This window comes from Aquarana catesbeiana, linkage group LG02 (assembly GCF_042186555.1).
Source record: "Aquarana catesbeiana isolate 2022-GZ linkage group LG02, ASM4218655v1, whole genome shotgun sequence".
NCBI classification, from domain to species: domain Eukaryota; kingdom Metazoa; phylum Chordata; class Amphibia; order Anura; family Ranidae; genus Aquarana; species Aquarana catesbeiana.
The window spans coordinates 128,607,356-128,624,547 of NC_133325.1; the positions used below are offsets into that span (position 1 = coordinate 128,607,356).

General features: G+C 41.9%; 1 protein-coding gene across 3 annotated transcripts in view; it reads left to right on the forward strand.

The window, feature by feature from the left end:
* Nucleotides 1-17,192, forward strand: part of ZDHHC20 (zDHHC palmitoyltransferase 20) — a 158,586-nt gene that overhangs the window by 31,045 nt on the left and 110,349 nt on the right. For all 3 annotated transcript variants that reach the window (XM_073613446.1, XM_073613445.1, XM_073613447.1), the window contains exon 2: nt 16,514-16,540. In XM_073613446.1, coding sequence (XP_073469547.1) covers nt 16,514-16,540 — 27 coding nt within the window. The remainder of the gene's footprint in view (nt 1-16,513; nt 16,541-17,192) is intronic.

Below are 17,192 nucleotides of genomic sequence, written 5' to 3' on the forward strand. Positions count from 1 at the left end.
TCCACCTTGATTGTGTGGATGGGAAATAGGGTCAGTTTTTTTGTCCAACCCTCTGGTTGAATGAAAAAACAAAATCATCAATGGGCTGCCTAACTTTGAGGGCCAGTTCACACTGGTCCAACATGCGTTACGAATTTGAGAGCATAAGTTGCATGGCATGTTAAAATCAATGGTTCCCTACATGGGGCGTCTGCAAGAGGGGACAAGGGGGGTCAAGTGCCCCCCATACCCCCTCCCCGGAATCAGCAAGGTGTCCACACACTAGGGAGGAAAAGTGCAGGAAAGTAAGGTCAAACATGATAAGAGACATTCACTTCACCAGAGCTCAGCCTTATCTATTGTCAGGCTGACACCTGGATCTCCATTCCCCACTGTCACAGGCTGCCAATGGCTGTTATCTTCTGTGATCAGTGAACTGCTTGTGTAATGTGCCTCCAATTGCTGGACTGCAGGACCTGTCAGCATAGACTGTATATCACCTTACACTGTCATCCAGGTTGGACATGAGGCTGAATTTTCTGTTTTCATGTGAAGAGATTTAACACTTTTCTTCCCTGAATGCTTTTGCTTGGCTACTCTTAGGGCTCCTTCACATGTGTGGTAGTGACTGTTGCTCCTCTGAAAAGTTCCATGCTTGGATCGCTTTTCAGAGCTGTTTGAGAGGTGGTGAGGAGGCATTATTATCTCCTCACCACCTGATTTAACGCAATAATTGCCATATGGTGGCCACATTGAACTACATTATTCTTTTTCACAGCACCACCCACTGAAAGCAACATGCCGTTTAACCAGTTCTATCAGTGCTGCCAATCAGTGCCACCTATTAGTGGCCATCAGTGCCTCTTTATTAGTGACCATCAGTGAAGGAGAAAAACTATGTATTTGCCAAATTTTATAATAGCAGCTAAGCAAAACTTCACCCACAGTTGATCCAGAAGAAGGCAAAAAAAAAAACCCTGCAAAGCATGATCCAATTTGCTACAGCAGAGGAAAAAAATCCTTCCTGATCCCCTGAGAGGCAATCTGATTTTCCCTGGATCAACTTTACCTATAAATGTCAGTACCCAGTTATATTATGTACATTTAGGAAAGAATCCAGGCCTTTTTTAAAGCAATCTACTGAGCTTTCCAGAACCTTAAAGTGGAGTTCCACCCAACAATGGAACTTCCACTTTTTGGATTCCTCCCCCCCTCCGGTGTCACATTTGGCACTTTTCAGGGGGGAGGAGGGAACAGATACCTGTCTAATACAGGTATCTTCTCCCACTTCCTGGCATAGATCACCGCAGTAATTGCGGTGACCTACGCCACTTCCGCTGCCTACTCTGTCCTCCTCCACCACTGTATTCTGTGAGACACAGTGGAAGGGGGAGGGTTATCACGCTTTACGTGATGACTAAGTCCCTTCCCTTCATGGCACTGTCAAAAAGGGGTGGAGCATAGGTGACTTTAAAATGCTGCCCCACCCCTGAAAAAAGTTCTGCGGACGCCTATGGTTCCCTATGAAGAGCCGTCTTAACTGGTCCGACTTGTGTCGGTCTGACTTTGAAAAAGGTTCCTGCACTACTTTGGGCCCGACCTTGGGTACGATTTCAGCCCATTGATTTGAATGTAAGTCGCATCCAAGTCGGATCATCATCTTAACTAATCCGACTTGTGGCATGCGACCTATGCTCTGAGGATCTTGAAGGGGAGCCCTACGTCATAACTAAAAAAAAAAATTGATGTAGGGTCCCCCCTCCAAGATGCATACCGGGCCCTTTGAGTCTGGTATGGATCTTGAAGGGGAACCCAATGCCAATTAAAAAAAAAAAAAAAAACAGCGTGCCCCTCCCCCCCCCCCCCCCCCCCCCCAGGACCATACCAGACCTTTTTGTGTGGTATGGGTTTTAAGGGGAAGCCCCACTCCAAAATCCATACCAAACCCTTATCCAAGCATGCAGCCTGGCAGGTCAGGAAGGGGGGGGGAAAGCGAGCGACCCCCCCCCCCCAGGACCATACCAGACCACATGCCCTCAACATGGGGGGTGGGTGCTTTGGGGCAGGGGGTTTTCTGTGCCCCCCACTTCAAAGCACCTTGTCCCCCATGTGGATGGGGACAAGGGCCTCCGCCTGAAAACCCTAGGCTGTAGTTGTGGGGGTCTGCGTGCAGTGGGCTTTTCGGGAACATGGAACCCCTAGATTCCGCCCCCCCCACGTGAATGAGTATAGGGTACATTGTACCCCTACCCATTCGCCGAAAAAAAAAAAAAAAAAGTGTAGTGTTACAAAAGACAGAGACGGTTTTAGACAAGTCCTTTTTTGAAAATGAATGTCCCCGTCGTAGCTCCAACGTGTTTTCTTACTCCGGTTCTACAACCGATGTCTTTTTCCTCCGGTCTTATCCCTCAGCTGATGTCTTCTGCCGCCGCCGCCCCACTAAGAATAAAACACCGGTCCTCCTCCGATGCTGGCTCCCACCGTTGTGTCAGCTCCTTTGTCTACCAGTTCTTACAGAGCTATGGGGTGTACCCCATACTCACATGGGGGTCGGGATCTGGGGGCCCCTTTGTTAAACGGGGCTTCCAGATTTCGATAAACCCCCTGCTCGCAGACCCCCACAACCGCTGCCCAGAGTGGTCAGGTAGAGGCCCTTGTCCGCATCACCATGGGGACAAGGTGCTGTGGGGTGGGGGGCGCAGAGTCTCCCCTGCCCCAAAGCACCCCCCCCCATGTTGAGCGCATGAGGGAATGTGGCCTGGTATGGTCTAGAAGGGGGGACACGCCGGTCTGGTATGAAATTTTTTTTATTTCTCTTTGGCGTGAGGTTCCATACCAGACCGAAGAGTCTATTTTCTTATTTTGGCATGGGGCTCCCCTTCAAGATTGATACCAGACTCAAAGGGCCTGGTATGTATTTGGGGGGACCCCACGCCAAAAAAAAAAAAAAAAATCCATACCAGACCCTTATCTGAGCAGGCAGAACTCTTTTCATCGTTCTAGTAAGTGGATGTTCCTGAGATTAGTATGCTCTATAACAGTGTTTCTCAACTCCAGTCCTCAAGGCGCCCCAACAGGTCATGTTTTCAGGCTCTCCATTATTTTGCACAGGTGATTTGATCAGTTTCACTGCCTTAGTAATTACCACAGCCATTTCATATTAGGGAAAACATGACCCGTTGGGGCGCCTTGAGGACTGGAGTTGAGAAACACTGCTCTATAACATATCATACAGATACCACAACATCCGATTCACCACTGGGTTGTTGGCCTTGTTGTAGCATGTTGTCTGACTCTGTAAGTTTAGGAAATAAGGTTGTCAGCTCTGTTTAAAATTTACAGACCTCTGACACTTTGGAAATCATCACTAACATGGATGGACGTTATTACTCTTCCTTTGGAAGTTAGTGATTGTAAACGATCATCTTATAGAACAACCTATTCAGTTTAAAATAGAAATGAAAGACAGAACATTTGTGTATAGATATAAAAAAAAAATATAAATTGTTTTTTGTTTTTTTGTTTTTTTTTTTTTGTTTTTTTTTAATATAAGTGATCATGCGTACACCCATGCAAAAGGCTCTTAGTCTGCATGGGATTCACAGGAGTTGCATGTATCTGTGTGCATGCAGTCCCATTCATATCTCTTGAGGTGTAGCAGCAGCATGGATGCAGCTAATGGTCCGAATCTGAGAGCCGAGTCATGCTGGTGTTTCTGCATCTGGGATATTAGGAGTATGGTATGAATTATTTATTTTTTGGATAACAGCAGCTCAAGTCCACACCCTGCAGACCAACAATGCTGGGAACTTGTTGATATCCCTAAGGCTTGTGACACTTGTGCCCTGGTACAGGGAGGCAAAGCAAAAAGTGTTGAACTTAGTCTACACAGTCATTAGGCGGATTGGGATTATTATCCGCTTGCAGAAGTTGCTATGGGTTACTGCAGAATCCACGCCATTATTATTGTTTGCACTTTTCCTTGAAATATGCCCATGAATGTGATTTTACTACAGAGAAAGCATGCTGCACCAGTGGAGGACTCAGGAGAGCATTTAGCGATTGCCTCTGGAGAATATTCATGTTTAGAAACGACCGCTGGGGAATATGTAATGCACACGCACACAGAAGGCTTTTCGAGGAAACAAACTTAATGTGTAAGCAGTCCTGACTCTATAAAATGTATTGGATTATTAACCCCACAATGACCAGCTGGCATAGATCTATGGCTTATCTGGTGTTGAGTTTCTGATATAGTATGTTGCACAGGCTGTCTGTTAGTGCTTAATATATATATGCACGTTTACCCTCAGAAGCACACACTTCTATGACCATGGGCTCTCTCAAGGGGCAGAGTGTGACGGAATGCTACACTGTGCCCAAGCATGTTATAAATGAGAAACAAATAGGAAAAGAGTCTGTTACATTCTTCTGATCGGCATCACTCTGGTCATTGGGTGGTTAACCAGTGTACTAAATTCCTGTGGGCTGTATATAAAAAGAATATAATTACAGAGGTTTCTCTTAACATTTACAAAATGAAATATTGTTTAAACCTCAGGCTCTTTGAATCTTAAAATGCAGGGAGCATATGTTGTCACTGGAGACTGGGAGAGATCACTTGAGTACAGACTGTTTGCTTGGATCAGGTTCTGAGAGTCAGACACTGGGGTGTTATGATAACAGGGCATGTGTTGCGTGGAGCATGTGGGAGCAGCTTTGTGGGTCTGCAGTGTTTGAAGGGAAGCCAAGGGATGACTGGAAGAGGGTGGAATAGAGGCTTTATTGGAGGATAAACACTCATTTAATTAGTGATCAAAAGAACTTTAATACCCGTTTCACACTGGAGGCGTTTTTCAGGCGTTTTAGCACAAAAAATAGAGCCTGCAAAGCGCCTGAAAAAAGCCTCATCTGCAATCCCAGCCGAGGGCTTTCACACAGGGGGTGCTGCGCTGGCAGGATGTCAAAAAAAGTCCTGCAAGCAGCTTCTTTTGAGGCGCTTTAGGAGCGGTGTATACTAATATTACTAATTACAAGCAAACAGATCACAGATGAGGATGGTTACCTTTAATAGCCATTCAAACCCCTTTGTGTCAACTTGTGTGCATGTTATCAGGCCAAAATCACCAGGGTATGTAAACTTTTGATCAGGGTCATTTGGGTAGTTTCTGTTGCAATTACGATTTAAAAAGAGTAAACACAGTTGATTGATACTAAATGGCTTCAGCCAAACACTAACCATGAGTGAAAAAAGTTTTTGTGTTATTATTCATATTCTCTAAAAAATGGCCAAGAAATCATAAATTCTGCCAGGGTATGTAAACTTATGAGCACAACTGTATATCACATGGGCTTATATTCTTAATTTTCTTACAGTTGCACTAGCAATGACTAGCAGTGTTCTTTACTTGTAGAAATACTGCAGTTGTATATTCAAATGCAAGAACTCTTGGCCATGCTTTCTTTACATTTGCTGCTCAAGCTTTGCAGTAACGGTAACACAGTAGTCATATAATGCAGAGGCCATTAGGCCCTTCCTAAGCTTTCTCAAATGTCTTGGCTGTCAAGGCTTGAATCTATCCTCTCTAGAGCAATTTTTGCCAAGTTCATGCATTTGTTTCTTGAGACATACTAGCTTTATTTAGTTAGAAATGCTAACAACGTAAGGCTCCATGCACACTAGTGTTTATTACGCTCAATAAAGAAAAAAAGATGAATGAAAAATTTGATAATTATGTTTTTGTGCCGGCTTCTAGTAGTGTTTTAGTACGGTTTAGGAGCGTTGGCATTTGATTAGTGGTTACGGTACATGAAGAAAGGAAAAGAAAACACTCGAAAAAAAGCTGTTAGTGTTTTAGAGGCGTTTTCTGCCAGAAAAACGCTCCCAAAAACTGTACGAAAACACTTTTTTTTCTGCTCCTAAACATGGAAGTTTGAAAAAGCTTCTAGCATAAAATAGTGTTTATGGACACAGGATAACACTATTGGCTTCTAGGAGCAGAAAAAAATGCTCATAATGGCTTCAAAAACACTAGTGTGCAAGGAGCCTTAAAATGTAACCTTTTGCCTCTTCCTTCTTTTTGTTCTGTTTCGAGACCTGTTGTCAGGCATAAACCATGAAAATGTTGCTTTTTTTTTTTTTTTTTTTTTTTTCTTAAACGGATATTTATTGAAGTTTTTTTGCAAAAATGAAGAAAATAGAGAGAGACTGTACAGCATTGTAGAACAACCAAGATGTTACATGCACCAACATGAAAGCATTGTGGCAGTACACAATGAGGTCTGAAAGCCCCCCATATAGTTCGGCATATAATGGATGAGATAAACACCGTGCACAGTGGACACAGTATGGCTAACTGTATCTAAAGATCACACAGGAGAGCCCCTGAGGGGCAAGAAAGAAAGACTGTTTCATATATATATATATATATTTATTAATAGCAACAACTTGTGGACACAGAGGTATGTTTTGTAGAGGACTACATGGGTCCTGCTGCTAGTTCAGGGAAGGGATGTTTTTGAATGTTTCTTTTTGTTTACCTTAGCGGCGGTCTATGTTGTAGCTGCATAAAATAGCTCAGAACAAGGAAGAGATCCTGCTCTTGGTTCAGTGTCCAAGTTATCTGTCTTTGCGGTTTATGATCTTGGTGATTACATGAGTGCAGCTCATTAGTGAAATAATTCTTTATGGCTCTGGGTATCAAAAACATCAAATCATACAGGTATATGTCTTCATTGTACATGGTCCTTGTCATTATTTACAGTGCCAGCATAGACAGCTTTAACATAGAGAAAGCAAAGCTGACTTTGGTTTGGAAACGTGATGACAACTGTCAGAGCACAGGGAAAGAAAAGGCAAGAGATGGTTACATTTTGATGCTGCTTAGTATCCGAGGATGTGGTAAAAGAGCTGATAAATGTGTTTTGCTGGTTTGGTTTTCAATTAATATTTTGTATGTAACTTGCAACTGATGATGATCTGCAGGTCTTAAAGGACCTCTTCTGTATGAAGGAGTGAATTTTTTGATTTGAGAAAAATACTATACTTATGCATTCCTACACATCACTGTGTTAATAAATAAAAAAGTTTGATAGAAATAAGCCCATTGAAATAAGAACATTGATAGAAATAAGCCTTGCTCTCAGTGTCATGGATTCATCAGTATGACGAAGTAACATTTGCGCCGATACCCTCCCACTCAGGGGGACCATTTATTGGAAATAAAGCTGGCCAGCTGTTCTACTGAGATTTAGAGAACATGAAAAGGCACACTTGGATTAGTTCAGAATAATGCTTCTCATATGTGTGAGATGAGAGTTGCCCAGTATGATCTTTTTTTTGCTTGGTTGGCCAATGATTTCATGTCTGCGGGGTCAGCCACACTGCTTTCAGCTGACACTTGTGTGCGAACATTGATCAGGCAGGTTATTAAAATCTCTCTTAATTGCTGTTCTTTTCCACTTGCAACCTTCCATGTTGTTTTTTTTTTTTTTTTTCTTCTCAGAGCATGGTACTCTGGCATTTTCACACCTCTCTATATTGTTTTCTACTTTTGTAACCTTTTTAGGGTATTAATGGGTTTGCTAGCTTCAAAAACTAGTTACATATCATTACGTTTTGCATAGAAGATACAAGCTCTGGCCCTCCGGTTGTTGATATAAATTTCCTGACTTTCCCTACAGTCCCTTGATTGGGACTGTTAGGATTATATCAGATGAGTTATCTGACAGCTGATTTTATTTAACTAGAGTAGTAACTAGAAATAACTAGTAACCAGAGAAAAGTGCAGATGCTTTCATTAGCGAGTAACATGACGTTCCTTGCAAAAAAGGGAGAAAGGCTTTTTTTCATTGATTATACATGGAGTTTGCAGAGACTTCCCAGGTTGTGTGCTGTGTTCTTGAGGCTCACCAGGCATTACACAGGAGGTAGTAGCTCAGATGCACCTGTTCCAACATTATGTTCCTTCCCTGTGGTGGTCTGAGAGACTTTGACACTACAGCTTTCAATGTCCTTACTTGAACAGACACCTACTTCCAGTTTATCCTAAAAGACAGGTTGCCCATGCAACCCATTGTAAAACCCCTGGCCCATCTTTCGCCTGTGCCCTTGTACATTGTACATTGTAAGTTATTCTTTAATGGTGAAATGGAGATTGTTGTCCACTGTAAGTTATTGTTTAATAGGGATTGTTCTGCACTGTAAGTTACTTTTTAATTTAGATCATTCTTCTCTCATATAGTCATACTGAAAAACAGACCGTTTTTAGCAGCAGTTGTTCTTCCTCCACCCTTGTCTGATGTGGCTCAGGGAGACATCCACCTTATCAGATGAAAACCCCTTTCCTGTCTACATGAAATAGTGTGCACTAAAGTTATACAGAAGTATTTTTATTTCATTGTCAAAGTTTACCTTTATGGAAAACAATGAGGAAGCCCCAATAGCTGCTTTGGTTTTTAAAGGGCATGTGACACTTCTCCCATATGGGGCAAAGTGACAGGCTCTCTTGAAAGCCCACCTCCACCCTTTGATACTTACCTTTGTTGCGCTCCATTCATCCATTGGAAATACCCAGAGCTTCCGAGCACAGGGGTGCCATTTTCCCCCAGGATGAAATTTTCAGGCCTGTCAGGTTCCAGAGCTTTATTACCTTTAAAGGACAATTAAAAGCGGCATGCTCATTGTAATAAACCCTCATGTAAACACCTCAGAGTTACACATGGTAATAAATAGAACAAGTGAGATTATGATTTTCCTACCATTTAGATGCAATTGTGGTCTCTAATCCCCCTATTCATTTCTCCTTTGCTGTATAATGCTAGTGATGGTGGGAGGAGTTCAGCAGAGCTAGCATGTCATTTCCTTCCACTTTGCTAGCTTCTGCATCTCCCACAGGGAACTACATTTCCCATGAGTCCTTATGCCTTGTATCACGCCCTGTCTATTTTACATACCACACGCCCATCTGTCAATCAATAGCTGGGTGTGTGTATATTGTAAAACAGAGTCAGCACGATCCAAGGTATATGACTGCCAGTGCAGCTGCCGAATTGCTCAGTGAAAGTTAGAATAATTTTATTATTTAATAATAGTATTGAACTGTATTACCTACTGCTAAATCTGCACACATGCTGTTGTCTCCTGTTACATGTAGAAGCTAGAAGCCAAGCAGACTAGCACAAGCTCAGTAAAGATGGGAAGGAGAGGGCGGAGCGTGGGCAGAACATAGGCAGGAGTGGACGGGGCATCACAGGGCAATTGTGAAGGGGCGTTGGAGGAGCCTTGCTTTGACTTCTGGGATGAAAGAGCAATACCCCCAATGATGTCAGTATGACAGGTTGTAGTCCATACAGAGCGGCACCACGTAAAATGGTTTATACTCAGCGCTGCCTCTATGAACCACTAATATACATATACACGCATCAAATATGTGTCATATAACAACATGTATAATAAAGTGCTTAGTGTCAATAAAGTGCAATCAATGTACACTTACGACTGGTGGCCAACATTTATGTTCCCAACCTGGACCAGGCTCGTTTCCTCTCCTCCATTCTCACCAGACTGTCTTCCTTTGGAGGTCCATGTATCATTGTCGGTGGGAATATCAACGTTGCCCTTTCCCTGTATGCGGACACATCCTCTGACCGTCCTTTGAGTAAAGTGTGTAGGACTTAGATCATGTGGTGGAGGAGAGGAGATTCCATTCTCTGAGGCACGATCAACCAACCTATTCGTTGGACGGGAGGCACCATCTTGATATATAAAACAGGCGCATTTGTCAACTTTGTCTGGTGAGTGGGGATCCAGGAGGGGAGCACTGGAATTCACCAAGGTTATAGCAACGGGTCACCGACCCTGTACCCCACACTTGATGAACTTTATTGATTACACTTTACTTTGCACATCTGTTGAACTTTATTGATTGCACTTTATTGACACTAAGCACTTTATTATACATGTTGTTATATGACACATATTTGATGCGTGTATATGTATATTAGTAGTTCATAGAGGCAGCGCTGAAGATAAATTCTTTGTTACTTTTTGGGGTACTTACCTTGCACTACAGCGGCAGCCCTATCACATATATATGTAAAATATATATATATATATTCACATTTTCATTTTTACCACGTAAAAGGGGACAGCGGAGGCATTTAGAGAAGAGGAAGCAGAGTTGTCTCCTGTTTACAGGAAATGAACATGAGGGCTTTCAGCTGCAGGTGGAAAAGGTAAATATGTGAACATCCTTACTGTTATTTGAAAAACAACTAGTGACATATTTAACAGGTTACAACTTTATATCACATACTGATTTTTTGTTTTTGACCATGGTTCTTCAAGGAAAACTTGGAGCAAATATGAGAGAAAATGAAAATATAATATACCATATAATAATTATATTAAAAAAAAAAAAAAAATCTATACACTACTTCTTCCTACTGGCATATACAGATTATATACACACAGTTGTGGGAACAATCTGCACCCAACCTTCTTTTATGCACATTCTGCACTGAATTGCAATATAGCTTCTCTTTTGCATCAATGGAATCTATTCATATCGTTCTATGGCTCAGTGAGTCAGATTAGTGGTATTATCAGGTATTGATGGTTAATAATGATGTACTGAACGCTGATATTGTTGTCAAATCCGTATATGTTTCTCTTGATTACCGATCTCATTCTTCGTCTTTGAGGGTGTCTAACGTGATCTCTAATAGGAAAGGCACTGATGTGAAAAGTGATGTTTTCGGACGGGTGACAGGTGTCTCAGCCAGGAGTCATGTAGAAAGAACTGTCAGATCTGCTGACAGAGGAAGTCAGGAAGATGCAGGATGTCGTCTGTATACACACTAATGATCTGGTGAAGATTGATGCTGCTATCATGCAGAAAGCGTTTGGCCAGGAAGCGCCTTTTCCTTCTTCTCAGAACATTTATAATTATTATTATTGATTTCCATAGCACTGTAATCTCCTGTGGAGCTATACAAAGTAACAGATATAACAAGGTAGGGGATTCAGATAATAGAATACATAAAATGTTCCAATGACAAGTACATACCACGGTATAGCAAAACAATAACAAAAAAAAACCCTTTCTGTAAGAGTGGACAGTTAGGGGTTCTTATCTGGGAATATTGTCACCACATAGGTGAATGGGAACTAGATTATGGGGGTATGAGAATAAAATAATTAAAAAAGGAAACCGGATTCTCTATTACTGAACCTAAAATCACATTCAATAGAACACACAAGTAACCTTGGCAGTATCACTACCCTTGGTTCTTCGTTCTAATTGCTCAAATACAGCAACAATCTCTCTCTAGTTGTAGGCAGCTTGTGTCTTTGTGATTTGCCTTTTTAGGTATTTAAATATGATCAAATGCTTATGGTTTCAGCTGTTCACATCCTGGCTATCCATATAACATGTAAAGGTAAACCAAGCCATTGACCCATTTGAGTTCATACCTAGTAGGACCTGGTGGCAATGATGCCAAGTACTGACTATGCCAACCCTTTCGAACCCCATGCTCCATTCACAGCCATACTATCTGTTCCCACAATAAAAAGCACTGTATGGAGGAGGCAGACCTTTCGTTCATCCACCTGTCCTCCATTCATAGAGTGCTTTTCATGGCTTCTATTGCTGGAGCCGAGGGGTTTGGGGGGCCTAAAGGATGGGCATAGTCGCCACTGGACACTTGACTATGACAGCTGCTCATACTAACTTCACCAGCAGTTAAAGATTTGTGGGGATATCCAGGGTATCAAGGACTTTAGATTTTAACCTAGTAGAGGGGCAACCAACATGAGGGACACTCTTCATTCATGATAAGTAATGTCCCTTGTGCGCTGTTTTTTTTTTTTTTTTTCTTTTAATACTAAACTTCAGATTTAACACGAGTATCTTAAAAGAAATAATAATGGCTTATTGCATTAGCTTTATGAATTGCAAAACAGTACGTCTTGCTACTGTGGGCTTTTGATTTATAACTGTGCTCAGGAAATTACGAGGTGCTGGAGAGCTTCACAGCTAACTGCTGTTAGTGTAACATATTGGTAGAAACAAAGTATTGTGCAAATGATTTAGAGAAGATGACTTTCCGTTTCTACAATGTATACACAAACCCACAGAAATATGTTGTCACTAATGGAAATGATAGGTTGTGTAGCTTTTATGTAGGGCATAGAGAAACTTCCCATGACCTGAGCAATCCAACTTTAATTAAAGTGATTGTAAAGTCTCGTGTTTTTTTTTTGTTTTTTTTTTGTGAAAAATAACAAACCTGTCATACTTGCCTACTGTGTAGTGGTTTTGCACAGAGCAGCTCCGATTTTCCTCTTCTCAGGTCTTCAGTGCTGCTGGCCCATCCCTGGTGTTGATTGCCCTCACAGCAAGCAGCTTGCTATGGGAGTACCTGAGCAAATCCACAGCTCCCTGTGTCTATTCAAACACGGAGCTGCGGCCTGCCCCGCCCCCTTTCTCTCCTTATTGGCTGACTTGCTCTGACAGCAGCGGGAGCTAATGGCGCCATGCTGCTGTCTTAGCCAATGAGGAGGGGGAGAGCGGAGGGGGACAGCGGAGACACTCCTGCAACATCGCTGGATAGAGATGGGGCTCAGGTAAGGGGGGCTGCTGCACACAAAATGATTTTTATCTTAATGCATAGAATGCATTAAGATAAAAAAAACCTTCTGACTTTATACCAATAACCTATAATACACAGGGCTTAAAGAAGAACTGATATCAACATGTGAGGTACCACTTTTAAGTAAAATCCCACCCCTAGGGTAAACAGACATAAGAAGAAAAATAAAAAAGTTAATTACTTCACCTTGCAGCCTCCTCGCTTAAGCCTCGTACACACGATTAGAATATCAGACAAATGATCGTCGTCTTTTTTTTTTCTTTTTCTGCATTGCTAGTCCATATCAAAAATTAAGAGGTTACTTGACTTACGAAAATTCTCGTACGGAAGTCTTAAGTCATGTAATGTATTGTAATGTATTCTTTCATTTCTGAGCATGCGTAGTCTTGCTCTTCCGATTTTTTTTGTTTTCGGACAAAAAAATGCTTTGATTAATAGTATCGTGTTTGTCCCTTCCGATAATTTAGCATGAACTGTCGTGATTGGCTCTCAAAAGCTGTGTACTGATGTTCAGATTATCATACAATCACTTTGAAAGCGGTATTTTTCGTCTAATTTTCTAATCGTGTGTACTAGGCTTTAGCTTTCTTGCAGGATCCTGTGAAAGTTTAAGAATCCAATTCTCAAAAAAATGTTGTTCTGTACAGTGCTGGTTTTTAGGAGACTTGATATTCCCAGATATTCCCAGAATTTGGATGCTGGAAGCCATGGTGTAAGGTAAAAAAACTTTATATGTTTCTTATTAATTTCCACCCCTGTAGCTTTTTATGTAGTGTGGGGGGCTCCAATAATTGGCAGTACTTTGGTATCGGGTCCACTTTACAGTTAAAGCCACCTTACAGTCAAAGCGATATTAGTCTTTTTTTTTTTCTGCACAGAGCAGCCTGGATCCTCCTCTTCTTGGGTCTCACACTGACGCTCCTGGCCCTTCCCTCCTGCCGGGTGCCCCCGCAGCAGGCAGCTTGCTCTGGGGGCATCCAAGCAGGCACGCTCCTGAGCCGCAGGTCTGTGTGTCCATTCACACATGGAGCTGCGGCTCAGCCCACCCCTCTGTCTCCTGATTGGCTCACTGGCTATTATTGAAAACAGTGGGAGCCAATGGCTCCCGCTGCTGCCAAATGCCAATCAGTGCGAGTCACCGGAGAGCCAAGGGTCTCGTGGACATTGCTGGATCGAGAGGGGACTCAGATAAGTATTTGGGGGGGCCCCTGCACACAGAAGGTTTTTTCCCTTCCTGCATAGAATGCAGGAAGGTAAAAGGCCTTGTGCTCTTACAACCACTTTAAGATCCTTAACCGTATGCTGCCCAGGGCAATTTTGCCATATTTCATATGTATGATAAAATCAGCATTTTTTTTTTGCTACAAAATTACTCCAACCATTATATATTTCTGAAAGCAGAAGCCCTGGAGAATAAAATGGTGGTGTTGTGATTTGGTACGTGCACAATATTTGCACAGCTATTTATCAAATTAAAGTGGTTGTTAAACCACTCTAACCTGTATACACCATCAGCACTGCCTCCTATTGTAGTATCCCCCTGTGTGTGTGTGATTTATAAAAATAAATGCTGCAAATACCTAATTTCACAGCCAAGATTGCGATCACATGACTGGCCAGCTTTCTCCTTTCCTCCTCTAAGAGATGCAGCGGGCGGGGCTGTGATTCCTCTGCTTATGTCAGTCTGGAGGGGAGGAGAGAGCTGGCTGGTCATGTATATAATTGCAATCTCAGCTTTTAAATGAGGTATTTACAGCATTTATATTTATAAATCATTCACAGAGGGGGACACTGCAATGAGAGGCAGCGCTGATAGTGTATACAGGTTAGTGTTATGAGAGCAGCAGAAGGGGCAGCTCACACACAGACAGAGAGGTAAGGGGGGAGGAGGAGGACACAGGAGCAGAGAGGAGAGCAGGCAGATAGGCTGCTGATGACAGAGGCATGTAAACTGACCACGGTGTCTGGTCTCAGCGGCCATGATACACTGTGGTCAGTTTACAGAGGGGTGGAGAGAAACTGGCAGGATCAGCCAGGTTTTTTAAGTGTTACAGGGGGCCAAATGGCACAGGACAAGCACTGTGTCATATAACATGCTTTAAAGGAGCAGGATCCATATTGGTGTTTTTTTTTTTTGGGTTAACAAACGCTTTAAGAAAAAATACACTTAAATTAATTTTTGTGCACACAAACACTACTGTATATAGTACCCAGTTATTTGATAAAATATAAAAGATGCTGTTGCATCAAGTAAATAGATACCAAAAGTCTCAAGATTGAAAATTGAACGCACTTTTTAAATTTTGGAGCTTTTCGACAAACTGCGTTACCTAAAATTGTCCTTGGGTATTGCTTTAAAAGCCTTCATAGGGTATTAGTTTAGTGTTCAACGTGAGCTCTAGAATCATTACTCTCACTCTGACCTATACGGTGATACCTCACATGCGTGCGGGACCTACATGCATGTATGCATTTGTGTGTGAGCACAGGGGAACAGGGGTGCTTTAAAAAATGTTTTAATTTATTTATTTTATTTACATTTTTTCACTTATTTTCCAATTTTTTTCTATTCAACTTTATTGCTGTCACAAGGGATGAACAAAATCCCTTGTGGTGGTTTTGGGCAAAAGCAGATACTCTTTTATAAGGGATCATGGGTCTGTTATACCCCTGATCCCTTCTCTGCCCTCCAAGACACAGATACCAGCCAAGGAAGCATGTGACAAAATTATTTTCGCTTGCAGCCTCATTTTTCAAAGAGGAGATGGGGAACGGATTGGATGTTCCTCCATCTCCTCTATGCACAGCCAACCCGACTCCGTACCTGGTCTTCCTGCAGCTGTAATGACCTATTTCATTTGAACTGCAAATCCTATATTTACTGTAGTACTCTGTGAAAAACATTTCATATGAATGGCCTGACTTAATCCTGCTGAGTAGCAAACACAGAAGACAGAAGTAAACTTTGCTACTTCTTACATATTGTATGCAGGGGGTGGGAACCTGGCAGTGTCTGGTGTACATGGGGATTTCCCATAGTATTATCCTCTATGACAAGTATATCATTCAGCTTTTGAAGGTTAGCTAAAATATTACATTAAAGCTGTACACCACTTCCTACAAGCCTGTGAATGTCAAAACCTAGACCTATATACAGTACATGTATATTTAGATATTTAGTATACACACTGAGCACTTACTGGAATATTACCCCACACTCCAAGAAGGTGATTTTGACCTGTGAACTAACTAGACTTGCTAAAAAACCACTGCAGACATCCCAAGAGGCTCTTATGTAGCAGCACATTTAATATTATAAATCAAACTTGAAAATGTTTAGTGTGGAGGTGTAATTATCTGCATATTGTATAGGATTGGCAATAGGCATTAAAGTGCTCCCAGTGTAATGCACATGTATGCTTGTGTACGTTAACCTGCATGACACATGTCTCTGTGCTTTTCTCTAGTCCTTAATAAGTGTGAGTGTATGTTTGAATATTTAAGTGAACTTGTGGAAAAAAGCTGATCAAGCTATGGGTTGTAGCAGATAACTGGAAGCTGTTGATCATACTTTATGTCCCTGTAGCACAGCCTAAAAGAGTTTTGCAAATATCAACTGAGGCTTTCAGAGTTGTATTTACTGTGCTTCCTGCCATTTCCCTTGGCACTGCCAAGGCCTTTCTGATTGGTTAGTCAGAATCCCGGCTGTGCATTGTGGGAAGGAGGTTCTCATCACTATAACACAAAGTATATGAGCTGGCAGTATATAATTGACTATTACAGCTGTTGGATTTTTTGGTTGAAATTTCAATGCTTTTTCCTCTCATGTTGTATGGTAAGACAAATCTAATTCTTTTTTGTTTTCTTTCTCTTTTAGTTACAATAAAGTCAGACACTGAAAAGGGTAAGTGAATCTTATTTCCTTTAAGCTGTATCTATTTCTTATCGTACATCATGGAACACAGAGCCGTAGTAGTTACTATGTGGGTTATAGGCCACCTTCAGGTGATAGACACTGGCACACCTTAAGACAAAGTGCACTCCCTATATAACCCCTCCCACTACTGGGAGTACCTCTGTTTTTTTGCCAGTGTCTAAGGTGTTGGTCACTAGTAAAAATGTGCTGTGCTGAGCTTCACTGTAGCAATCCTTGCTGGGGCTAGCCATGCAGTCGGATCCATTCAAAGTGTCTTTTAGGCCAAATTGAATGGTACCTGGGCCTCCTGTCCAAAGAAACAAGGTTTTTACTTGTAATGTTTCTCTTTTTAGAGAGCTGGACCCGGGATCCAGTACTTTTGGTAGTAGGGCCACAAAGTTTTACTGGCGTTGGTGCTATTACAGGTTCAGGATTGTGGGATTCCTCAAGGATCCCCAGCTCCTGAAGGTTTAACGGAACCCACCATGAAGGGTGAAGATTGGGTCTGTTGGTTTTACCACAGAAAACCCTGCGGCGGGTTAAGGTAAGTGGAGTATTCTAAGAAAATGTTTGAATTTTCTTATTAATGTCTCCTTTAAGTTAGTAAATGTTGTCATGCTTATGTGTCACCACTGAGGGC